Raw genomic sequence first — 25,985 nt, 5'->3', positions numbered from 1 at the left:
TTCTGGAAACGACTTCTACGCGAATACTTGCCTACACTCAATCAACGACGAAAATGGACTAAGCCCGCTGCCTTTGGCCCCTGTGACGGGTGCTTTGTACGTTTCCCGGTTCAGATGGAATAGTAAGATTGTGCGAAGTAGAGATCAACCATGGACGCCTCCTCAGATCCGCTATAAAACTCTTTTTCTGAAAATTTTTGGTTGCAATTTTGACTCTTTTAGCTACGAAGTTTTTTGGTAGTGATGCACATGATTCAAGATATTTGGTTTGTTTGAAAATTGTTGCTTTTTTTTTTTTTTTAATTGCTGTTTTTCCATTCGCGCGTCTTTTCTCGTTATCTTTTTTTTCTGTTGTGATTCATCTTTGTTGTTGCGTTTTAACTTGATATTTAATAATATTGATATAATAATTTTCGTTTGATACATTTTACAGGTACAATTTTCTTTTCAATGTTCTAGAAATTCAATTAATAATAATTTCTTTTCTAGAAATTCATTTATTTGGGAATTTTTCTTCACTTTTGTCTTCAAGTTATAAAGAGTAGTTAAATAATTCAGACTCTCGTATAGATCGGAAAGTCTTAAAGTTTTTTAGAATCAAGTTCGCTTTTCGCGGTTTGACTTCTGATAGTTTAAGTTCACTTCATTTTCTTGGTTGAAAAAAGGCAAACTGCACTATCGAACAGCAAAAGTGTAATGGTTACAAAAACTTCATCGACTTCTAGTTTCGAAAGTTAGTGATCTAGTTTTCTCAAATTTGTTTTATTATATCAAAAAGTGTCAATCTTAATTTGTTCTAGAAGTTTCAAGAGCTCTGTTTTTGTCTTGAAATCGAAAATTGGGATTTTTCGAAAAAAGGCAGTTTTTTTCTGTCTTTTGGCTGTGTCGGCTATGTTCAGCTATGAGCTTCATTCATCACTTTTGTTGTTGTTTTGTTTTTAGTTCGCAGAAAATTTCTGATAATGTTTTAATATGATCCCGTTGGTGTGTTTTGGTTGGCTCGAAGAGTTTTAGCTGATTTTTTGGATTTGTATTTTTTGACCACAACATCAGTTTTTTTTTCATTTTCATCTTTTATAGCGATGAGAACGAAATAAATGTAGTTTGTGGAGCATGAATCATTTGTATATTTTAACTATTTTTTTAATATAAAAGTGGCAATAAGGAATTTCAGTGGACAATTTTAACATAATTCTTTTTTCGCATTTAATTTTTTCGAATTTCAAAATTTGTATTTAAATTTGTATAGCAAGTGGTGCGAAGCTCAGCTTCGCATTTGCTAAAATTTTCATTTTTGATGCGGTCTGTAAATAAGCGAGAGCCAATCTTATCTTTGCGAAATGCAAAGTTCATAACCAAAACGGAAAAAACTCACAAAAAATTCTCTTTTTTGCGCATGGAAAGCGCATAATGCATCTTCATAAAAGCAAAAAATTAGTTTATATGGTTTATTGAATTAATTTTTGCTCTTACTTGCTTGCCGTTTTCACTCATTGGGTTACAAATCAAAAATTTCAAAAAAGTTTTTCTTGACAGCTATATTATGATATATAACTCAAACGCATCTGTCGGCTTGCACAACTGACGTTTTGCATGAAAAAAGTTGAAAACGAAAAAACTGAAACTTTTGAATGAAAATGCCTTCCCACTTTCAGTGGTCCGAAAATCATGATCAGAGTTTACATACAATTCGATGTTCTTTGCTTCTACACATACTAGTATGAGGTGCCCAATTTTGCACCAAATTAACATTAAGAAAGTCTTTTTTCTTTCAGATAATGATTAACAAACATGAAAATGGCAACTTCAGGATAACTATTTGAAGCATGGCTGCACCTAGCGATACCTCCACCGACTCATTGTTGCTTCTTAACTCAGCGAGGGAAACTAACTACCCCAAAGAGGATCTGAGAGATGCCGATTTTCTATTTGTTGACTCTGAAATTCCTGCCGACGATGATGAGGACGAAGGCGATGTGTCAACGCGAAGCGCTCCTTCCGGCCTCATGGCCGATTATGACGTCAGTATCTCTTTCGACCTGAACAAAGATGAAAACAGTGCCTCGTTTGATGTGAACAAAAACGACAATGACGTTGACCTGCTGCAGTCAGAACGCAGTGATCATTCGGAGTTCGAAAGCGCAACTGATGGTTTGGCTTCTGTAGATAACAAAACTGTAACGGAGAGTAAAGATATTCATCATTCAGAATGGCCAATGCTGGCTAATGGTGTTCTGTCTCAGTATCCTGGTAGGTATCTCCTTTATCGAGTTTTTAAGCTAAGAATTTTGTTTGCTTAAGTTTTGTCTCAGTTAAAAATATCAAACTAATTATACGGTTTTAGGGAATTTATAGTAAATTTGACTTCGTTTTTTTGCAAATTTATTGGATAGGTTAAAAATTTTGTGAGGCTTGCCTTAGATGAATCAGCAAGCTTAAACACACTTCTGCCCGCCTTAAAAACCCACGCAAACCAGTCTGCCACGCCTTTAAGCAACAGTGAACGGAATCTCGCGAGAGTCGAACCCCAAGTAAACGTCAGAACTACATCGACCAAAAGATCATCACGAATGGACTCGGCTAGACAGACTGCGGTATCATTGAATGATGAACTTTGTGGTGGAACTAATGTAGCTGGCGACAACATTTCAGCTAGGAAGGGAGATCAAGCCGCAATTTCAGACGTGGAAAGTGGAGTGAAAAGAAACGCGGAAGAGGTAATCTTCCATTTGTCTGATCTCAGTGGGCTTATGGTATACTAATTCAATGTTTTAATTATTTGTTCAGTGCTATTTGATTATTTTTATTTCTGGTTAGGTGATTGCAACTGCCAATCTCAATGTGGTGAGTGTAGATCTGGTTTCTCTCAAAGCTTGGCCTTTTTCTTCTGGGGCTTATTTTAGCAGGAATTTTCAAGACATTCAGATTTTCTAGAAAGAAAAAATGGCGATTGGAACTCGTAATTGTGAAAGTCTTTTCTGACCAGTTAGAACATTGTTACCGGTGCTATAAAGTCATCCTGGCAAGTTTCAAATTACCTTGACAATTTTTTGGATGTTTAATGTGTTGATTTAAAACTGTTTTAGACCCGATTTTTAGAACGAGGATTTTTGTAGGTCATAAAAAATATATATATTTTTTAAATGAGTAATCAGCAAGTTATAGAGTAGACAGGTCAATATCAGCTCCTAAATGCTTGTCTTATTCTGTCAATGGCATTTAGAATTCGGTTAAATCCAAATAAAATTGTTTTTTTTTCTAATCTTGATTTTTTTAGTTGGAAGCGGTGGCTGGTGAGTTGAGACAGGGTCTGGGTCTGGTGTTCGAACAGCTGAACAAAATAGTGGACGGGGACACCAGTCTGGCCAAACAGTTAGACTCGCATAGAGCAGAGCTGGCTGAAGTGAGTAATATCTGATGCAACAATTTCATCATTGTTTCGTTGAAACTATATGTCGCAAGGTTGACTAATAATGGGGACAAATTGTTTGGATAGAATTGACTCAGCGAAATTTTATCATTTTTGTTATTCAAATTTAAGCATTACAGTTTAGATAGAATTGAGATGCAAGTTAATTGTCGTTGACAGGAATATGTCCGTTTCAGTTCGTCGAGATATAGCTTTTGACGATTCCTATTCGCATTGATAATCAACAAAGGTTGTCACGTCAATTTTTAAAGCACGATTGACAATATTTTTGAACGTTTTTTCCAGGTGTGTCGACTGGCTGTTGGTCTTCGGAGCGATATGTCCACTCTGACTTCTCGCCAAGAGCGTCTCGAAAGTGAAATGAAAGACCTGAAGATGGAACTGGGTATCCGCTACTCAACAGCCAGCGAAAGTTCGCTTGTCCCACCAAGCACAAATAGCATCACTCGGAGACAAGGCGACGGAGCCTCTTCTGGATGTCTGGATAATGCTATGGGTGGTAGTGGAGTGAATAAAGATATGAATCGAGCATTGTCTCCGAAGTATAATTGTGCGAACTCACGATTGTCTTCAATCCGAAGTTTCAAAACGCTGTCAAAGGCGTCTGTTGCAGATAATAATGGTACGTCAACAGTTGATAACAAGAATCGCCGGTTGCTGTGCACGTAGCACAGAATGTTCCGACCATATTCATAAAAAACTACTCTTCAAATCTTCAAATTATTAAGTTCTCAAAATTAGTGTTGCTTTTCATACGTGGTGTAATGATCACACTAAAGAGCTTCGAGCATAGTGTATTGCTGCGAACCTTTTTTTCTAATCTAAGGCGCAAACAAAAGTGTTTATTAAAATTGTTCACTTATTTGGTGACACCATTGCTATAATCACGATCTCTAGCATTGGAAATTTCATAGCATTTGTTCTCTGCCTCATTTGTGGCTAGTGTTTGTGAATCCTTAAATATCCTTGGCTGAGTGGTTAGTGCGTGAGACGCAAAATTTCAAGGTTGCAGATCGAATCCGCGGCGTTGCCGAATTTTTACTAATTCGAGTCTTGTGTCTTTTTATTTCTACTTTATATTGCACTTTATAGAGCTGATTTTTTTCGTTTTCGCGCTAGTGTTTGCAAATTTTTGCCTCTGTGTAACACTATAGCTAGTAATTTAAGCATAATCGACAATAGTTGTCTCCACAAAAGAATAAGAAACTAAATTTCAAAAAACTCGAAATTTTAATTGTTTTTGAACAATAGTTTTTAAAGTTAGTTTTTTTGCCATGGGAGTGCAAAATTGAGCTTTCAAAACTAGTTTCCGTTTGGAAGAATCAATTACTTGTTAAGCCTAAATGATCAATTAAACAAGACGAAAAACCGAAAATTTCCAAACGGTTTTTCTCGACACTGGGATTTTTTTTGGATTTTTTGTCGTTCAAATTACGACAGAAAGGGCTTTAATATATATATATCACTCAGCACACTCCGATGATTGTTTGTGGTACTTGATTGTGCGTGGAAAACAAAAAGAAAAAACTAAAACACCCGAATACAAAGTTCCTCCCATTTTCATTGGTTTAAACAGCAATGTCTTTTGAAATGACTGTAGATGAAACTTGCACACTGCTGTTGAAACACCACAAAAGCACCTAGGGATAGTAACTCAACGGGATGCAGTTTCTAAAAATCCCTTTTCTGGAATTGAAAATTATTTTTTTTGGGCGATTGTGAAAAAAGATTTTAAATTTTTGTTCAAATAAATACATCAACTGTGCGATACTGCAGGGGATACACTAAGGCAAAAATGATGACCACTCCTGGCTTACACTGAAGTTTTCTGAAGTAGACATTGCCTTTTTCAAAGAAATTTTGCTTTATTGACCAGTCTATTTTAATACAGTTTGGCTTTATAATCTTTTCCTTCAGACACCGTCAGTTTTACCTCGGCAACTCATAAGTCATCCACAATGCATGCTGCTGGTGCTGGGGGCTCTACTACTAACATGGACAACTGTGGTGCCTATCCCAGTTCAGCATCCACTCACAGCAGCTCATCACACCTCACAAACACAATCACCAGGGCAGACTATAGTAAGTTGTTTTCTTTAAGATATAATAAACTCATTTCTCTTGAATAGAACTAAGGAAAATACGACAGAAATTTTTTGGAAGTATTTACCGTTTAAATTTCATACTAAGGCTTGTTAGACCTGCTAGACTAATTTGAGACTGATGTTCAGTTGAGGTATTTTGTTGTCTAGATCTTTCTATTGAGTTATGAAAAATGGTACCATACGATATAACGCCTGGCATATTTCCTTCCTTCCTACCCTCTAAATTCGCCTAACCCAATGTGTTTGCACTTCACGCCCTCTAAATTTAGCTGCATTCTAACACTCAAATTTATTTCAATCATTTAACATCGTGCTTGAAACCAGCTTTTTCATGGTCAGAGGGCGTTTTGGAATTCTTAGGTTGATAATTAAAGCTTATGGAGTGGAATGATTCTGGGTTATTGCTACTAGGTAGAAATGTATTAGCCTCGGTCAAAAATATTTTTCTCATGGGTAATAGATTTGAGCATATGATAATATTTATGGTGTCGAACAATGTATGAATGGTACTGAGCTAAAATTGAACTGTTTGTGTTAGTTAATGCAGCAGAGAATTTCGATAAGTCGATCAAGGAGAGCTTTATGAAGTCTGCTTCGATGCACACTGAACTGTATGAGCTACTCCATCATTATATCGGACATTACCTGAAGACTTCTCGCAAGATGGAGAGCTGTATCCAGAAGTCAGAGTACTCACAGTTCAACGCGTGAGTAATCAGTCTTTCTTAACCCTTGTAGTTTTTAGCTCAAAAATATATTCATTTTTTCCGAAAGCAAAGAAAAAATTACCCCGGTATTATCAAAATATCACTTTGCTCAAAATATCATTTTATTCTAGTAAAAGTCAGGGCGAGATGTCCAATTTCTGTCAAGGTACTTAAATTTCGACGTTCAAGAGAGTTTTGTTGCTTTTTAATTCATTTTTTTATTTGGCATTTTCATTCAGGTTTTGCATGTGAAGATTTGTCTGCTTTACTTTTTTTCCAAAGAATTTTTTTCAGACTGAGTATTTGTATTTTAGTTTTGTCGCGAACGTTGTATTGTCTCTTGCTTGCTTTCGTTTCTGCTGAAACTACGAAGGGAATAAAAATGTAAATGGTTCCTAATCAATTAAAGTGTCATAAGAATAGCCGCTTGCTGTTCAAATGGTACAGATAGTCCGATCTTATCCGAAAATAAAACTCAGATCGAAGTCATCAAGACCAGCAGAGTCGGCTTCTGCGCAATTACCAAAAAAAAAATAGGTTGTTAATAGGAAAACAGCAAGGTCATATAGTGCAAGATAAAGGACTTTAAACCCAAAATCTCTAGGGTGAAAGTTTTAACCCTATAGGCGGCAAATTCTTCTTTTTCAAAGCTTATTAAATTACTTTGGCATTTTCTTGCAATTTGAAGCTTCCCTTTGCTATTTTGTACGTGTTTTCTCCTTGGTTAGTTTTATCAAAAATTGTTGAAATGAGATCTCAAAGAGTTTTACGTTCGTTTTACGATTTTTTTGTTTGCTCGTTTTGTTGTCACGCTCAAAATTGTTCTGTTTGTGGGTTTGACTTTCGATTTCTTTTTAAGAGCATTTCATTTCCTTTGTTAAAGTGGAGGCAAAATCCGCTATCGAACTGCAAAATTGTGAAGGGCACAAAAAACGTTTCAAAAACGGACTTCAATTTTCTGAATCCGCAGCGGAATAAAAAACTTTTTGTGCGAGTTTTCTCTTAATTGTATAATTTTAGGAAAAGTGTCACGTTCCTTTGAAATTCGAAGTACAGGGGTGGATCTAGAATTTTCTGGAAGGCTTTTGTTTAAGTCGACCAAATTGATTTTCTGGGCTCTCTCAAATCACTATAAAGACCCCATGTTGACCAAACTGTCTGTGAAGCAGGCAAATTTTTGAAAAAGGGCATTTTCAGGCACTTTGAAATTTTTGGTAAAAAAATCTTAATTTTTTGGCGCGCGCTCCTCTATTAGTATATTTTGGCGCCTTTAGAAAAACTTTGGGGTCAGTCAGCCAAAAATGGATGTCTCAAAATAGTACAAAGGGGGTCCCTTTGGGTCGGCAGGGGTCGAATCCCTGAGGGGAGCATCCGCTCCGCCCCCCTGCACCCGCTAAGTCAGCTGGTGGTTGGCTATCTTTTAAGTCTGCTGGAGCTCATTCATTGACATTTTTTACTGACACCTACTGTCTGAAAACTTTTGGAGCGATTTTCGTATATCCGAAAGATACGGTTTTCTTGAGCTGGAAATGAAAATGGACAAGTTAGATAATTAATGCATGCTAACTACCCCTTTTCAATCATCGCAGAGCGTAGGCGATGAATCAATACGGTTCAGAAATCATTCCAAATTGATATGAGGCAAGCTGTTTGGTCTTATTGATGCGTTACTAAGCCTGAAACTTATCAATTTCTATCAGTATGAGGGGAACTAAAAAATTTGAAACATTTTTGATTTCTTTTTTATGCTTTCATTTAGCAAGCGTTATCAAACTTGAATATAGACTTTTTATAGTTTACAACAAGTTTAACAAAATCACTGAATCATTTCTGCAGCATTCAATTCTGCAGCAACCAAACATGCGTAATTTCTTGAAAATTCAAATTTAACTACTGGATGCGAAAGGTACCAGTAGACGGCTAAAGTACTACGCTCGAATCCGGTCAGCGCCTGCTTTTTAAACCTAAAATATTTAATATCAAAAATGATCGGCCTATGGGTTGTCTGCTTATGGTTTGTCGGCTTAGTTGCCACATTTTGCCACATTTCTTAAGATTTTTTTTGTAACTTAAAGTGTATTTTCATTTCCCCCGTAAACAAGTTTTCTTACACATTTGTAATTGAAATCGATGTTGCTTTATTATCGAACCTTAGCAACTTCAAGGCCTCATCGCTCTTGGTCTGGACTCTGGAGGTAATGCAGTTGCTTTTGAAACCGAAGGTCGAGGGTTTGAATCCCGGTTGGACGTGTTTTTTTAGTGTTTCAAGTTGAAATTTTGGTTGAAAGTTCAATATTGGTCAGTCGGGTTTTAGTTGGTCGGCTTATGTTTTGTCTGCTTAGTTGCCACCCCACTAGTTTTTATTTGCGCTGTAACCAGTTCTCACAAAGTCTCAAGTATCGTTCATAAACTCCTGTAATATTTCAAATTTTCTATCACTGACTGGTATATTTCCCGGTGTTCTTTTCGCTTAGAAATTTTGTTAGGCCTAAATGATATCGGCTCCTGTTTTGTCGGTTTAAATGATTCCGACTCTTCTTTTGTCCGGTTAGTGAAATTATTTTGCATCGGTATCAGAATAAAAAGTGATTGTTCATATTTTTAGTAAAGCAGCTCGGCTGGTAACATGAAAGTTAAATTTTTTAATCGCTCTATTTTTTGAGAATAATTTTTCGACATTTCTCGAAGAATGACATTTTTCGTTTTCGGAATTATTGGCTTCTCACTACGAGTTATTGGCTTATTGAACGCTTGAAATGTACTAGAAGCTTGTTTTATGCTAGTGGCTGGGTTTTCGTCGTTTTCAGAGATTGATTTTTCGTCTTTCTTGATTTATTGATTTTTTATGACAATCAATTCCTTTGGTTTTTTGTTTTCCGATCAATTGGCGTCTAACCACGTGTTGTGGCTTAGTGGACGCTCGGAAAATACTAAAAGCGTGCTTATTGCTAGTGGTTGTGTTTGTCATCTGTGTTTTTTTGATCGAAATTTTGGTAATTCCAGTTTTTTCCACTTAGTTATTCCATCTCTTTGACCATTTAGTAGCTTGCAATGGTACACTTTCGTTGTATCGCAAGTGATGCGAAGCTCCGCTTCGCCTCTGTGAAAATTTATCAAATCTTCTGTTCCAAAAACTAGTTCATAGTGTTTAAGCGCAGTCGCAACAATCCGTCGGGTTTTTGTTCAAGTTTTTCATTATTGACATTGTTCAAATCACTCTTTGATTTGCTTGTGTATGCGAAGTGCAACTTTGCCTCTGTGTAAATAATTGTTTTTTCGGTTCAGTCATATAGGTTTCGTTTGTAGGCGCTTGACTTTCCCGAGTGTCCTGCGTGCTATTAAGGAGTGCAACCAGCAATTGTGGAAGAGCTGGAATGCATGTGTTGAGTGTCTACAAGATAGAAATAGTTGCTCGAGTGTATCTGGTGGTAATTCACGGATTGTTTTACGAGAGACATTCGCCGAGAATTTGCTGTCGGCACTGAGACTATTCATGGACAATGATCTAGAAGTAAGTATACAGCTGTTAATGTTACAAGCACTTTTGAGGGATCAGGTCACGTGTCATCTCAAAAAAAAACTATTGGTAGCATGCGACATTTGACTGAAAATCAACTTAAGCAAAATAAACTGAAATCTATTCAAGACAAATTGTTTTAAAAACAACCTTATATTAGTTTTCACGAATCATCGACTACTGGACCTCAGTAAATGTTACTAGTTACGGCTTTTCTAAACTAGATGTTTTATTGTCGAGTCATAATACAAGCTAGAATGGCGATATTTTCCCACGTAGAAAAGGATTCCTCAAAACAATGAACTCATTTCAGGTCATGAAACCAAATTTCTAAACACAAGCCGAGATGTTTTGGCACGATAGATGATTTTAAAATGTTTCTGGTAAATTTTAGAAAATTTACATCAACGGGTGTCGCAGCTACTTCGAATCGATTCCTACCTCAGTTTCTCAACTCAAGCTATCAATTCAGAACAGTGCAACGTTCGCAAATTACATCGAGGTTAGTCTAATTCAAAGTACTCCAAAAACATGAAGAACTTAATAAATTACTACAAGATAACGAAATTTTATATTTCTTATAGCATAGCCAATAAAAGTTAAAGATGTTTTTCACAATAAAAGTTTAGTTGCCTGTATTTTTCATTGTTGCGAATTCTTACCTACACAAAAGAATTAAAATACTATTGTATGTGTCATTGTTTTGCTTTAATATTTTACAAAATTTTTTCAAATAAATGTCCATTATGCGCAAACCAATAATCAAACAAAATTTGAGATTGTCAGGATCTCTGAAGTATGACGAAGTCATGAGTTCAAATGAGACTTAGATGTTTCATTCTTCTTTAAATCGCATTGTATTAAATGTCTCTATCTTCTAAATACGTTTAGTCTGGAGCGGTTGATGTCAACTGAATGTTACATGGTAAAGTTACAACAATTACTAACATGACTCGAATGAACTAAACTAAAATGCAGCAGTTTCACTTACCCTCCTTAATAATACCTTGCAGAAGTTAATTAACTTAAATGCTAATTGTTTCGATCACTGAAAGCGGTATAGGAAATTTGTCATCATGTGTGTTTAAAAGTAAAAGACCAAGTGATTTTCACCTATATAGATCTCGATTTTTGTTTTTATGGGTGATTTTTGCACCCATTTCAGAAAAATTCTCAAATTTAATAAAAAAATTATTTTTGTTTTTATTACATTTAAGTTTTTTCAGATTATTGCTGCTCCATAGACTGCTCTATGAATTGAGGCTCGTTAATTGATTTTTTTTTTCAAATTGACTGGTACTACTAATGCGTCATAATTGGCGTGCATCTAAGTTTGTTACATCCATGGTGAGGTATTTTAGTTTTTTTTATTACGTGGTCGGAATTTTCTGTGCTACTTGCACAGCAACCGGCTCTCCTGGTTCTAATTTAATTTTAAATGGTCGACTTACATATTTTCGTTTTGGCAGGGTTTTCTAACACCGTTTTCTATTTTATTCTTGGTTTTGAATTTTTGTTTGCCTGAAGAGTAAAGTGCACTCATTTCAGTTGGAAGCCTTGCAATTTGAAATGGGCAAAATTAGAATTGGAATATTTTCAGGATCAAGCGAGGAGTACAAGAATTAGACTGACTAAGCTGTCCCACTGGGATCCTAGTCAGAGTCAAGGTCACACAGAAGTCATGCACTGGATGATGATGTTGCCCTACCGCATGCTCAAGTTGGATCAGTCCTTCCTGGATGTACGTAGTGTATATTTTTTTGCCTGAGGCGGCGGTTTCCGGATTTTGTGTAGAATTTTTCAATCGACCTTTTATAAGCCGAATAAATTTTTTTTCCAAGATCTCAAAAACCCTATTTTACCAAAATTTTTTGCTTCGCAGGCAAATTTTCGGAAAAAAAACAGGGGGAACGCATCGTTTTAGGGCTTCTTGGAAGATTTTGAAAAGTACTTGAGAAGGCCAAAATATTGCTCATCTTTGGGCTCACCCGCAAAATGTTGAATGAGAAAAAAGATAATTAGATGAAGTACAAGCAAGTCTCTCACAGTCTCTGGGTATAGGGCCTCTAATTTCGTACTCTCCCGGAGATAACGTCGTTATCTCTCCGATTTCGTGGCACAGGAGGGTTCGGATCCGTTCCGGGTGTCCCACTGGACCTTCCTTCTGTTCAGTTTTCTTCCGATAAGCGCCTAATCTTGCTATCTCGATAAGAGGCTTCGTTTTTCTCTTATTTTCTTCCGACTAATTTCCGTCTTGTAAATCCGGTTGTGTGTCTGGTTGTGTTGTTTTTCTAATTTTTGGTCAAAATGCCCGTTTCTTGCATTTCTCAGAAATGTTCTAGCTCAAATCGAAATTTTAAAAATTTTAAATTCTAGAACATTCTGAGCCTCCTTTTCATTAGCATTCCGGTGCTAACGCCTTCAAAGTTTTATTTTACATGAATCGGCGGGTTCGACTGTGCCAGTCCGGGGGAATGGCCCATGGATCTGTAGCGTAGAGGTAGGGAATAAGACCTGCAACAAAATAAAAGGGTTCGAACCTGGGCAGGGTCGCATGTTTTTAATGACCTTTTTCGTATACTAGTTGAAATGCGTCCGCTCTATAAATTGAGGCATGTTAGTTGTTAATTTGTTTTTTCAATTTGACTGGTACTGCTAAGGCATCATATTTGGCTTGCGTCACTTAGCAATTATGCAGACTTAAAAATTTTGTGGACTCAAAGTGTTACTCATTCAGTTTTTCCCAGTAGCGTTATCGGTCATATTTTTGCTTGTGTATGCGAAGTGCAACTTCGCCCCGTATAGTTTTTAAATCATTGTTCTGATAAATCAATGAAACATTGTTCTGATGATGTAATTTTCGGAATGTGCTTTTAATTCTGCTTAAAGTTCAGAAGGAAAGAAAAAAGTGCCAGCGATTTTTTGGATAGTGTGGCCAACTTTTATGGGCTCAGTATTAAAACGATACCTTAATCTTATTTATCTAAATGTCATAGAAGGTGAAGTAATGATAATTTACGTGATAACACGTCACTACAATGAGCTTCATTTCAGACTGCCTCAAATTTCCTCACAAAATGTACCTGTCCATCACACTTGCACCACGAAGAAGTCGCTGAACGTGACGACGCTCAGCCACAACGCGAGTCCAGACAACCCCACAAGGCGGTTTCAATATCGTCGACAGAAAATGGAAATATCATGCATAGCACGCCAAACGGGGTGGATGATAATGCGAGTCTTATTTGCAGTGAGTCGGCAATGAGATTCACGCCTGTGCTTCGGATGATTCACGAGGTGTCTACTCAGATTTCGAAGTGCATGCGAGATGCGGAGACTGTGTTGATTAATTGTAGAGATGTTGAATGTGATTTGTCGTCTGAGTTCTGGGGAGAGCCTTACAAGTAAGTTCTATACAATAACTCAAGAACCCAATTTAATTATTTTCAAATCGCACTTAAATATAAAAACTTCGAATGTCTCACGTGATTTTTATCAAGATTTTGAGAATCATTTCAAACATAATGAAGAGTTTTTTTACAGAAGGTAAATTAAAGGGTCGGATATAGGATTTAGCTTGAAAATATATTTAAGGTACTTGAATCTGCTTTCGTTGGCAATTCTCAACTTAAACTACACGAATGATAAGCAATGGTAAGCTAGTGCAGATCTTTCAATTTTTAAATCTTTTCTTTCAGCTGTCTATCTTCTGAATCCTCGCCTCTTCTACCAGACGCAAAAATGCCACTTGGCATTTCTTCTCAAAACTTAAACTTTGTTCAAAACGGATCCAGTGAAAAATATCAAAACGAAGACATAATGAATTCTTACTTAAATTTGAACAAGATACTAAACAGTCAAATGAGTACAGATACTGTGGTATCGGAAGACGTGCAAATGTCCAATAGAGGGATCCCGAAATCTCAAACAATCCAGGACTTCGCTCAGGTTCAAGTAAGCAACTGCGCTACACCGACAAACAAGCTAATGCACTCGTCCTCCTCTGAGTTCCTGAACAAATCTCTAAAACGTGAGCTAAAAACTATTCCAAGAGACTTATTTCCGAACGATCATTACGCAAATTGTAAATGCGAACTTTGCTTTGACCGAGATCGCAGGGATAACCAATTAGTGCCAAGCATGTTGTATGAAAACAATTTGGTCGAATTCGAACAATACGAGCTCGAAAAATCTAAGAAAATTCAGGCTGAAATGCAAGCTAAAACTAAATCTGCTACTTCAGAGCAGTTGTTCGAGGATTTGGAAAATATTTGCCTCAATGCTGAAATGACTGTAAAATGTCTGTTGCCATTTAAAGATCTAAAGGACATGATTCGCAATGACCATACTGTTATGAACAATGAAGACATACTAATTAAAGAAACGGGAGATCAATTGGTAATTCATCAGAAACTGCCTGAAGAAAAACGGTCAATTGAACCCGAAAAAGAACCCGTTTCAGAGCACGCCTATCAGATTACAGATATCACAAACGAACAATGGATGGATGATTTAAACCATGTAGTTCCAGCAAATACTAATTCAGCTGGGCAGAAAAATTTGACAGATGCAAAAATGTATTATCACAGGTACATAATGCCTTATCAAAAAGCAAGAAACGTCGCCGAGCCGCCTCAAAAAGACGACGATACAGCAAAGAAGAAGAAAACTTCAAGTCAAAGTAGAAGTAAAAGTAAAGCGAAGAAGAGTTCGACGTCTCAGGCACTGATTGTTGACGATTCGACTAATTTGGAGAGTTATGAACAAAGAACAAGTAGCTTGTCAGCAACATGGAATAAAGTTAGATCTCGAACACCATCGCTCAAAAGCGATCTTTGCGGAGGGCTTCTGTCTGCTGATAATTCAGATCTGCGAGATTATTACAACATGAGTGGTGGCGGGTTCAAGTCCGGTCAAAAGGATTCAGGGATGTCTAAATCAGAACAGAACTTGGCACATACTTACGGATACTTAGTTCAAAATCATGATTCGGATTCACGAGAACATGGCAGAGCACCAGATGAAATGGAAGGGATGTATGAGTTACAGAATGGTGAAGATAATGATAGCTTGCCCTATACGAAGAGTTCTCCCAAATACAGAAGAAGCGGGACGGTAGTAGTTTCGGGTTCGAGTAACAGGGTCCCAAGTGGGTGTGAGTTAACCCCTCTTGCCAATGGGCGAACTGAGGAGCGAAAGACGAGGAGCAAGTCTCTGAAAAACCTGTTCGGAATGAAATCTCGAGACAAACGGTATCTAAATATTTTACAAATACTGTATCGTTTTATAATTACTATCTGCCTAATTGTGATTACAGTCAAGGATGTCTTGAATGAGCAAAGAATCTAAAAAAATCCTTTCATGAAAACACATTGAGAGTGATAGTCTTTTTACATGCATTTTTTCAAGAGCAAGAATAATTTTTTGAGTATTCATAATATGATTAGTAATTAATTTACAGCCGACCGATGAGTGAAATGCAGGTTAATCATTTTCTGTTATTCCATTTTTTGTTTTCTCATGCCTTCAATTTTAGCTCGGTCCGTCTATCCTCTAAGGGAAAACACAATTTGTTTTCCTAATTGTGATATTGCAGCAAGTAAGTTGACATTAAAGTGTCCTTCGTCCATTTGAACTAGACCCAATTAACTTCACGCATAAATTACCATTTTCAATTGCAGATAAACGTGCATCAACTAGCGAAATGTCCATTTTGAAATATAAAAGCTGAAAATTCATCGTAACATCTGGCTGTTTGATTGCAGAGTCAATTGCTAATCATGAGCACCTACTTTTTGAGCTGAGCAGTATTAGGTTTTTTTTCAGGGGAAAACAAATGTTTTTAATCAGTTCATGATGATTAATCGTGCTCGTTTTTTTTCTTCGAATCGGGTCATAATTTTTGACATCGTATTCTTGTTTAAGAAAGAGTCTGAGAGTGTTTGTCTACTTGTATTAAAGGCTCACTAGATTTTTAGGTTCTTTGCGATGAAAAAAGGACTCACATTGAAATCGTGTAACTGTCTTTTTGTCAATCATTCATACCATCATAACCCCTCAAGGCTGACTGTTTTTACTTCTTAACTTCAAGTCTGGTCTTTAATTCGATGTCAATGGTGTATTTAACAAAATGCTTTTTTGAATGAACTGTAGGAAACGACGCTTTATAAACTGGGCTAATATTCAGATACACAGCACCGCTTATTTGAAACAAAATTTGGATCGTTAGGCTAGTAAACTGAAGAATCACCATCTTTAGATCATAAACTGTTCATGAAAATGGAAAAGTAATAATTCAGTTTTAATTTACAGGAAACAGACGAAAAGCGATTCTGCCTCAACGCACAGCCGAGGCAGCGAAAGCAACGCTTCCACTTTAGATAGAAAACTCAGCAGAACAGACTGTTCAACTCCGAATGTACATGATATAAACAAACACACCGTAGATTACATTGCATCCTTATCATCCGTAGCTGTAGAAACAGCGAGACAGTCACGAAGTCGAACCAGTAATCCGAATACTTACAATACAATGGCTAAAGAGAGACATCGGTTGAACTCATTGTCATCCGGGAGGTCGGCGTCCCAGACAAGTCTTTCAATGTACAGTGGGAGTGATCACACCTTAGGCGGTGCAGAAGGGGAGGAGGAGGAGTGGGATATTGCGGTGGCCCCGTTGTCTCCTGCGAGTATGAAGTCAACTAACAGGAGTAAACGGACGGCCATAGTAGCTAGATATGACAGTGAGTTAAACAGCATTACTGCAGCAGAGTTGCAGCAAAATGTTTTATTCTAACATGTATGCTTTTAACAAGCAGTTATTAGGAGTCGATGAAGCTAGTTCAGTCTCTTATAAATGTCGTGGTGATTTTTTTCCAGGAAGTCATGAAATTTGTTAAGGCTCAAATTTAATTTTGCGGTTTGAAATTTGATTTCTTTTAAAGCTCAGTGCGTTTCCTTTGTTAAAAGGAAAGCAAGTTCCACTATCGAACTGTGAAAAAGTAAAGATCGCGAATAACGTGATCATCGACTTCTAGTTTCGAAAGTGGAAATTATTTTTCAGGTTTCCGAGTGGAACACCTATTGATCCAGTTTTCTCGAATTGGGTTAATTTTATGAAAAAAGTCAATCATAAAATTTTCTAGAAATTCCAAGATCTTTAAGGACATATCTTTTTTCTTCTTGACTTTCGAAAGTTGAAATTTAAAAAAGTCAGTATTTTCAGTTTTCTTGAGTTCATTGACTCTTTTCCAACTGTATGTTGGCTATGTTTTGCCATTGTCTCTGTAGATATTTGCCCTAATTTTAAAAATTGTACCATGGAACCTGCTCGCCGCCTGTTGTTTTTACTGGAAAAGCAACTCGGCCTTTTAATTAAGCAGGAGTATGGTAACAAATGAAATCACGCACATGCAGTTACCAGAGAAATACATATATATTTTCGATGCCTAATTCTCTGATATTTACACAAGCAAAGCTTTTGTGATATTACGAACTCTCTTTTTTTTCAACCTAAGTCGCAAATATTAGTGCTCTTTTTGAAGTGCTCTTCTGCAGTATATGCATAGGATCAATAGCCAGCGATTAAGTACAGCAAATGCTAAGGATATTAACACACACTATTGTATTACAAATAGCACTTTAGCTTCAAGGTGTTATGGTTCTGTAGCGTAGAGGTAGGGAAGGAGAACTGCAGCAAAATAAGAGGGTTCTAACCTCAGCAGGGTCGCATGTTTTTAATGAATTTTTTCGTATACTAGTTAAAATGTGTCTGCTCTATAAATTGAGGCATGTTAGTTGGTAAATTTCTTTTCAAATTGACTGGTACTGCTAATGCGTCATAATTGGCTTGCGTCAGTTAGCAATTATGTAGACTCATAATTGGCGTGCGTCACTTCAGAAATTTTGTAGACTCAAAGTTTTACTCATTCAGTTTTTCCCAGTAGCGTTGTTGGTCTTATTTTTTGCTTGTGTATGCGAAGTGCAACTTCGCCTCTGCGTTACACTTGCGATAACTACTGTGTCTCAACCGGGTACTTGACCTAAAAATTTTACCTTTCGAGCTTGTTTTCTCTCAAATTGGGTTGATTTTTTATCAAAGAAGTGTCAAAATTCAAAGAGCTCTAAGGGCATACATTCAAGAATTGATGAACTTAGTTTAGATTCTTATTTAGGTCGCGATGATTTTTTCTTTTTTTCTCCGGAAAAGTTTTCAGGTTCAAATTTAATTTTTGGCGGTTTGATTTTTCATTTCTTTTCAAGTTCAGTTCATTTCTTTTGTTAAAAGGAAGTCAAACTCCACTATTGAACAGCAAAAGTGTAAAGGTCAAGAAAAACGTGATCGACTTCTTATTTCAAAAATGGAAAATAATTATCAGATTTCCCTGGAAAGTAAAAGTTTTACCTATTGATCCAGTTTTCTCAAATTGGGTTTAACTTGTATAAAGTGTCAATTTTAAATTGTTCTACAAATTCAAGGAGCTTTGAGGCAATCTAATTTTTCTTTGAAATTCAAAATTGGAAGGTTTTTAATAAAACAAGTCAGTTTTTTTAAGTTTCTAAGTGTTTTTTACTTTTTTCCAACTGTCAGTTGGCTATGTTTTTTCTTTGAAAATTGAGATTTTTTCTAAAATCAAATCTGTATTTTGTTTACATGCGTTCAGTAAATCTTCCAACTGTCTGTTGACTACGTTTCTTAACTCAGGAAAAGTCTTGAATTTTGTTCAAATTTGATTTTGAACTTGTGTTATTTTTACTTTCTTTGCATATCACAAATTGTATTAGATTATTTTTACTTTCTTTGCATATCACAAATTGTATTAGAAAATAGAGCTTAAAGGGCATCTATTTTTTTGCACATCACAAATTGTATTAGTGCACATCACAAATTGTATTAGAAATTAGAGCACATCACAAATTGTTTTAAAGTGCACATCCCAAATTGTACTAGAAATTAGAGCTTAAAGGGCATCTATTTTTTTAAGAGTAATGAACGTAGTGAGGTCTCTTATGTAGGCCTTGCTGATTTTTTTTGTTTTTTTTTCAGGAAAAAGTCCTGAAATATTAATGCACTTAGGTATAATGCTCTTTTTGAGTTCAATTGAAATTCATCTGCTGAAAGTGACGTAAAGAGCACTCTCCAAATACGAACGTGGAAATGGCGCAAAAAATGTGAACGATTTCTAGTTTCGAAAGTGGATTTTCTTTTAAGATTTCCCAGCGCAATAAAAACTATACCTATAAGCCCAGTTTTATCTAGTTGGGTTCATGTTAGCAAAAAAGTGCCAATCATAAATTTTTCTAAAAATCAAAGAGCTTAAAGGGCGTCTATTTTTTTCTTTGAAATTCGAAAGTTGAGATTTTTTTCAACTAAGTCAGTGTTTTTTGTTTACTTACGTTCATTACTCTTTTCCAATCTTCGATTGGCTGCGTTTTGCTATTTTTTTTGGTTGTGATGTCATCAGTTTATATTGTACTTCTGATGTTTTTGTAAGGTTATGGCGGTTTGAAATTGTTAATTGGAACACAACGTGGAAAATTTGGCTCAAATGTTGCTTCAAATTGAATAAACGACAGGGATGATTTTTAAAAAGTATCAACGAAAAAAATATTCTTGTTTGATTAATTTTCATCATTTTTTGTTTTGAAAATATTTCCAAGGGCGTCATAGTGCAGTCAACATTCAGAGTTCTGCCCTAATACTGACGCTCTTGTTTATGTCTTAATGAACGAAAAACTTTGTAGATAACGTGCGTAGCGAGTGGTGAATTAAAATTCTGACTGCGCCAACGTTTTTCTGAAAGCGTCATCATTTCGGATCTCAATATATATTTTTTGTTTTTTAATGGGATAGTTAATCCTAATTTTGGTGATATTGACAGTCAACTTATGTAGTGAAAACTGTCAACTAATTTAGTGATGTTTCCAGTTGTATTTTCAGTTTTTACAGGTTTTATCTCAGGTGGCGTGAAGCTCCGCTTTGCCTCTGTGTAAAATAGTTAATGACTGTCCAAAAAAAGTGCAGTAAGTAATTGGGCCCGATTTAGTTTTTAGCAAGTGTCCAAATGCGATTAGCTTGCGTTAGTAAATCGGAACAAATTTTTTTTGACCGCAACAACTTGAACTTGAAAACATGATTGTCGGACTATCGTTTTATTGCTGAGAATTCTCAGCTTAGTTGCCACCGCAAGGACTGTGGTTATAGTTTCAGCAGTTTTCACAAAAATTGAAAACCATCTTATTTTGTTATGTAATATGCAGGTAAATGAGGTCCATGATTTTTGGCAGATACTTTTTTTTAAAACTTAAAGAGGTATTTCACAGAAAACTGGATCGATAAGTAAGATTTTTCTGATTCCGGTATTTCCGACAAAAAATACTACTTATTTATCTATTGATACAGTTTCTTCAAATACTGTTAATTTTAGTGTACATCCCAAATTGGACTAGAAATTAGAGCTTAAAGGGCATCTATTTTTTTTAAGAGTAATGAACGTAGTGAGGTCTCTTTTGTAGGCCTTGCTGATTTTTTTTTGTTTCAGGAAAAAGTCCTAAAATATTAATGCACTTAGGTATAATGCACTTTTTGAGTTCAATTGAAATTCATCTGCTGAAAGTGACGTAAAGAGCACTCTCCAAATACGAACGTGGAAATGGCGCAAAAAAACGTGAACGATTTCTAGTTTCGAAAGTGGATTTTCTTTTAAGATTTCCCAGCGCAATAAAAACTATACCTATTGGCCCAGTTTTATCAAGTTGGGTTCATGTTAGCAAAAAAGTGCCAATCATAAATTTTTCTAAAAATCAAAGAGCCTAAAGGGCATCTATTTTTTTTTCTTTGAAATTCGAAAGTTGAGATTTTTTCAACTAAGTCAGTGTTTTTTTATGTTTACTTACGTTCATTACTCTTTTCCAATCTTTGATTGGCTGCGTTTTGCTATTTTTTTTGGTTGTGATGTCATCAGTTTATATTGTACTTCTGATGTTTTGTAAGGTTATGGCGGTTTGAAATTGTTAATTGGAACAAAACGTGGAAAATTTGGCTCAAATGTTGCTTCAAATTGAATATACGAGAGGGATGATTTTTAAAAAGTATCAACGAAAAATTTTTTCTTGTTCGGTAAATTTTCATCATTTTTTGTTTTGAAAATTATTCCAAGGGCGTCATAGTGCAGTCAACATTCAGAATTCTGCCCTAATACTGACGCTCTTGTATATGTCTTAATGAACGAAAACTTTGTAGATAACGTGCGTAGCGAGTGGTGAATTAAAATTCTGACGTTTTTCTGAAAGCGTCATCATTTCGGATCTCAATATATATATTTTTTGTTTTTTAATGGGATAGTTAATCCTAATTTTGGTGATATTGACAGTCAACTTATGTAGTGAAAACTGTCAACTAATTTAGTGATGTTTCCAGTTGTATTTTCAGTTTTTATAGGTTTTATCTCAGGTGGCGTGAAGCTCCGCTTTGCCTCTGTGTAAAATAGTTAATGACTGTCCAAAAAAAGTGCAGTAAGTAATTGGGCCCGATTTAGTTTTTAGCAAGTGCCCAAATGCGATTAGCATGCGTTAGTAAATCGGAACACATTTTTTTGACCGCAACAACTTGAACTTGAAAACATGATTGTCGCACTATCGTTTTTTTGCTGAGAATTCTCAGCTTAGTTGCCACCGCAAGGACTGTGGTTATAGTTTCAGCAGTTTTTACAAAAATTGAAAACCATCTTATTTTGTTAGGTAATATGCAGGTAAATGAGGTTCAAGATTTTTGGCAGATACTTTTTTTTAAAACTTATAGAGGTATTTCACAGAAAACTGGATCGATAAGTAAGATTTTTCTGATTCCGGTATTTCACAACAAAAAATACTACTTATTTATCCATTGATACAGTTTCTTCAAATACTGTTACATTTAGTGTGATTGTAGTGTGTACTCTTATATAATTCTTGGTGTTTTTTTTTCAGGAAAGTGTTTTAAAATTTGTTCACGCTAAATTTGGATTTTTCGCTGTTTGACTTCTGATTTTTTTTCAGTTCACTTCATTTGTTTTGTTAAAAGGAATGCAAACTCTACTATCAAACAGCAAGAATGAAAAGGTCACGAAAAACCTGATCGACTTCTAATTTCGAAAATGGAAAATAAATATCAGGTTTCCCAGCAAAGTAAAAGTTTTACCTATTGATCCAGTTTTCTCAAATTGTGTAATTTTTGTATAAAAGTGTCAATCATAAATTTTTCTACAAAATCAAAGAGATTTAAGGCAATCTAATTTTTCCTTTTTTGCGGTTTTTTTATTTCAAGTTCAGTTCATTTTGTTTGTTAAAATGAAAGCAAACGAAGGTTACTGTCCTGTAAAAGTTGATCGACTTTTAATTTCGAAAATGGACTTCAATTTTCAGATTTACCGGCGGAATGAAACTTTACCCATAGATATTGTCGTCTCAAATTGAGTTAATTGTATCGAAAACAACGTAAATCACGAGTGTTTCTTGAATTTCAAAGAGCTAGAGGTTAAATATTTTTTTCTGATGTCTAGGTGATCTGTTTTTTTTTGGGGGGGACGAAACAGCTCGGTCAACGAAAAATTTTATGGACTTCTTATTTCGAAAATTGAATTAATTATCAGATCACTCAGCAAAATGAAAATTTTATCTAAGGGCATATATTTTTAGAGAGCTTTAAGGGCATTGGATATTTTTAAAATTCGCAAGTTGAAGTTTTTTCAATGTCCATGTTAGTTTTTTTTCTTTGCGTTCATTGACTCTTTTCCAACTGTCTGTTGGCTATGTTTTATCCTTACTGGCCTTGTTTTAGAGTCTTTACGTTTTGCCCTTAATGTTTCGGATTTTTTTTTCAACTTATGAAAATCCTTTAGTTCAGCCGTTATATAAGGATTAGGGTAGCAAGCGAATTGAGTATTACGCACATACACAAAGAGATTTATTGAAGGCAAAGATATTTTTGGTTTTTTCGACCGAAAAAAAATCAAAAAGCTCAACTCTAATGCAGCAGCTTTATTGCTCCACCTTAGGCTCCTACTCTTTTCAAAACCCAGAAACGTTCATTAACAATATTTTATCCTCATTTTAAGAGCGGCGCGCCTTACCAGCTCGAGCAAGGCCGCTCTTTTTTAATTTGCTCATGATTCTATGCTTAAGAAGTTTCATGTTTTTATTCCAGTTGCGCCTGTTGCGAACCTTCCAAATTTTGCAGTGAAGCAGCGTGTGCCTCGCACCCCAACACACTTCCGACCCATCTCAATGCAGAACAACATCACAACCCAACTCATCCACAATGATGACGCCATCCCATACCCTGGCGACAATTCATTCACCTGTTCAAACGACCACATGGAGAGTGTGCCGCAAGGACTCGTCCAGGCACGTTCGAAAGCGTTTGAACAAATCGCAAACTCCTCAAACCACTACGAAATGTCTCGCAATGGAAACTCTAGTGTAAATCAGCATAGTCAAAGTTTCAACAAGGGCGTTTGTAATCCGAATAATTTGACACCCGGACATATGAGATCTTCACAGACTTTGGACACGCTTTCAAATGTGTATTACACCGAAGGCAAATCAGCAAATGATTTCCATAATGGAAAACAGCTCGCTAAAACTAGCTCTAATAATGGAACTGCTAATACTAATCAAACTACTACTCATTCAAGAAACTATGAACATAGATCTAGAGCCAAACATGTTCTTTAAATTCTCGGGATTGTTGTTTTGTTCGCCAATTTTTTGTACGAGAGGATGTTTTGTATATTACCTTCAACTTCAGTTGCGTTTTGATAAAAATAAGTTTCTGCAATAATTCTGTGCCTAAATGTACACCTCTGTTGCCCTCTGTACTTTGTAGTATACTGTTAACCGAGTGTAAATATTTTTCCACCTTCATCGTCAATTTACCGTGTCACATTCGCACATAGTTTGTAAATAAAATACCTTCCTCGTTAATTCACTTCACCTGCGTTTTTTTTGTTTGATACTTTTCCTAATTAGAATAGTCCTTTTTGTGCTATGGCGAACATGTTGAATGGGAAAAAGTCGCCTTCTTTTCAGATGCATTTTCCATGCAGTTATTTTGTTTCGCTGTTTCCGTTGCTGTCAACTTATATATTCTAAATTAACTAAAAGATGAGTGCAAATTTGATGTTTTCTACCATCTCACTGTTGAGTTTTTCAAAGTGCTAGAAACAAGCTGTTTCTATATTTATTTCTAACCTTTTAGTAGATAAATTGCTAAGAAATATCTGTAAATAGTTTTAACCGCTTAAAAATTGCTGCTTAAGTTCTGATGCACAGCTAGCAGTTCATTTTAGTTTCACTCTCAATATAATTCTAGTTTTTTAGTCTTACCCGCCTTGCGTATAGATTACTCATTTTAGACCTGTAGTTTTGATAACTATTTTGTTCTAAATTCTGATGAGTTTGAAATTCCTACTTCCTTATGTGTATTTATTTCAAATAATGATGAATTCATTTTCACTGTGACCTGTGTTATTGTACAGTTAATGACGAATTGTTGGCAATATCGGTGACCTTGGGCAGTTTAATCGGTCAAACACTAGCATTTTAGATGGATGGTGGTCAAAAAATAGACAAACTTCATTTTGTACTGTTCAAAAAGTATACAAATACTATATTAAGCAATTAGAGTCGAGAACATAAAGCAAACTTAGGAAATAAATGTTAAGTAAATCAGGACGCATGACCACAAAAGCTTATTTCGGACTATTTATACAGTGCTGATTTAAACTAACCGGGCAAAACGAGCAACAAAGGAAACTTCTCAAACTGGGTTAAGATTGGACAAAAAGTGAAGATAACAAAATTTGATTGGTTACCAGAATTATTATGGCGCAATTTATTTTGTTAAATTCGGAACCAAAATTGTACCCCAAAAATGTGTCATTTTTTTTTTAGTTTGTCAAGAATTACGCTAAGACTACTAAGTTAATTGATGACAAATTTTTATCAAAAGAAGCTTTTTAGAGTCCAACTAAAGTAAATTTTTCAAAAATTTGGGCAAAATGTGTAAAAATTGTTTTTAGGCAAAGATTTTGAGTTATATTTACAAAAATTGACCTTTTATTGCTATCATGCTCTTCTAGAAATTGGTTGACTTGTTTTGATAAAATTTTGTCATCAATTAACTTGGTAGTCTTAGCGTAATTCTTGATAAACTGCAAAAAAAAACAAAAAAAAACGTTTTTTGGGAGACATTTTTAGCCCCGAAGTTAACAAAATAAACTGCACTATGATAGTTCTGGTAAAACTTAAATTTTAAGCTTCTTTTGTTCGCTTCAATTTTGTCTAATCTTAACCTAATTTGAGAAAAACGCGTTTGAAGTTTTAATTTTGATCAGTTTGTACGGTTAATTTAATTCAACACTAACATAAACTGTTTATTAAGCGCTGAAGAACTAAGTGGTTTTCGTGTCAGTTCATTGGTATCGAAGCAAAATGATTTAAATGCATAACTTTTTTTATCTGTACCTATCACCCGTATTGATGATTGGATTAGATTTGAAATGATTTTTGTAAAGTATAAAAACCAATTTACGATAACCCATTTGATTATTGGATTTACTATGGATTGCATACATTTTTTACGGTAGAAAAATGCTTTAAGTTCGATTTGAATGTAAAGTGAAAGATATTAAAAGCTTTAAAATTATTTTAATTTTTTTGGGGGCGTAAACAGATAATTTTGCATCTTTCAAGTTTTTGTTCGAGTTAATTCAGTAATTGACTTGGATTCGATGATTGTTGTTCTCACTTTATATGTGTCGCGATGAATTTTTTATCGTTTTTTTCCAGGAAAAGTCTAAAAATTGTTTAGGCTCAAATTTTCTTATTAGCGGTTTGATTTTTGCTAAGTCAGGCAGTTCATCAGGCAAACTCCACCATCAAAAAGTTGAACTGTAAAGGTCACAAGAAACGCGATTGACTTTAATTTCGAAAGTGCGCCTCAATTATCGAATTTTTCAGCAAATTTTGAATTTTACCTATTAAATCAGTTTTCTCAAATTTGGTTAATTTTGTCAAAAAAGAGTCATAAATTTTTCCAAAACCAAAGAGCTTTATAAAAAAAGACCTGTTTTTTTTCCCTAACTTCGAAAATGTAGATTTTTGAAAAATATATATTCGTATTTTTATCTGTTTACTTTTACCTGTTTTCCACCTGTCTATTGTCGATGTTTCTGTTGGCACTTGAG

The 25,985-nt window shown here is 35.4% G+C and overlaps 1 protein-coding gene across 3 annotated transcripts; it reads left to right on the top strand.

Moving 5' to 3' along the window:
- The first annotated feature begins 1,779 nt into the window (after positions 1-1,779).
- Positions 1,780-24,311, top strand: LOC134845576 (uncharacterized). Of its 3 annotated transcripts, none has more exons than XM_063862527.1 (13): positions 1,780-2,250; positions 2,422-2,717; positions 3,278-3,403; positions 3,716-4,052; positions 5,348-5,512; positions 6,074-6,242; positions 9,549-9,753; positions 10,154-10,261; positions 11,360-11,500; positions 12,814-13,163; positions 13,458-15,011; positions 16,072-16,502; positions 22,943-24,311. In XM_063862527.1, exons 1-13 carry the CDS (start codon positions 1,827-1,829, stop codon positions 23,470-23,472), a joined length of 4,836 nt encoding a protein of 1,611 aa, XP_063718597.1. In that variant the 5' UTR covers positions 1,780-1,826; the 3' UTR covers positions 23,473-24,311. The 3 variants fall into 3 exon arrangements, with proteins under 3 accessions (XP_063718597.1, XP_063718598.1, XP_063718599.1); XM_063862528.1 differs by lacking the exon at positions 22,943-24,311 and adding an exon at positions 15,221-15,242 and having other exon boundaries at positions 16,072-16,253; XM_063862529.1 differs by lacking the exon at positions 22,943-24,311 and adding an exon at positions 15,296-15,358 and having other exon boundaries at positions 16,072-16,187.
- The last annotated feature ends 1,674 nt before the right edge of the window (positions 24,312-25,985 follow it).

This window comes from Symsagittifera roscoffensis, chromosome 5, assembly GCF_963678635.1.
Source record: "Symsagittifera roscoffensis chromosome 5, txSymRosc1.1, whole genome shotgun sequence".
Classification (NCBI taxonomy): domain Eukaryota; kingdom Metazoa; phylum Xenacoelomorpha; order Acoela; family Convolutidae; genus Symsagittifera; species Symsagittifera roscoffensis.
The sequence above is the reverse complement of the archived record's forward strand: the minus strand, read 5'-3'. Positions and strand labels throughout refer to the sequence as shown.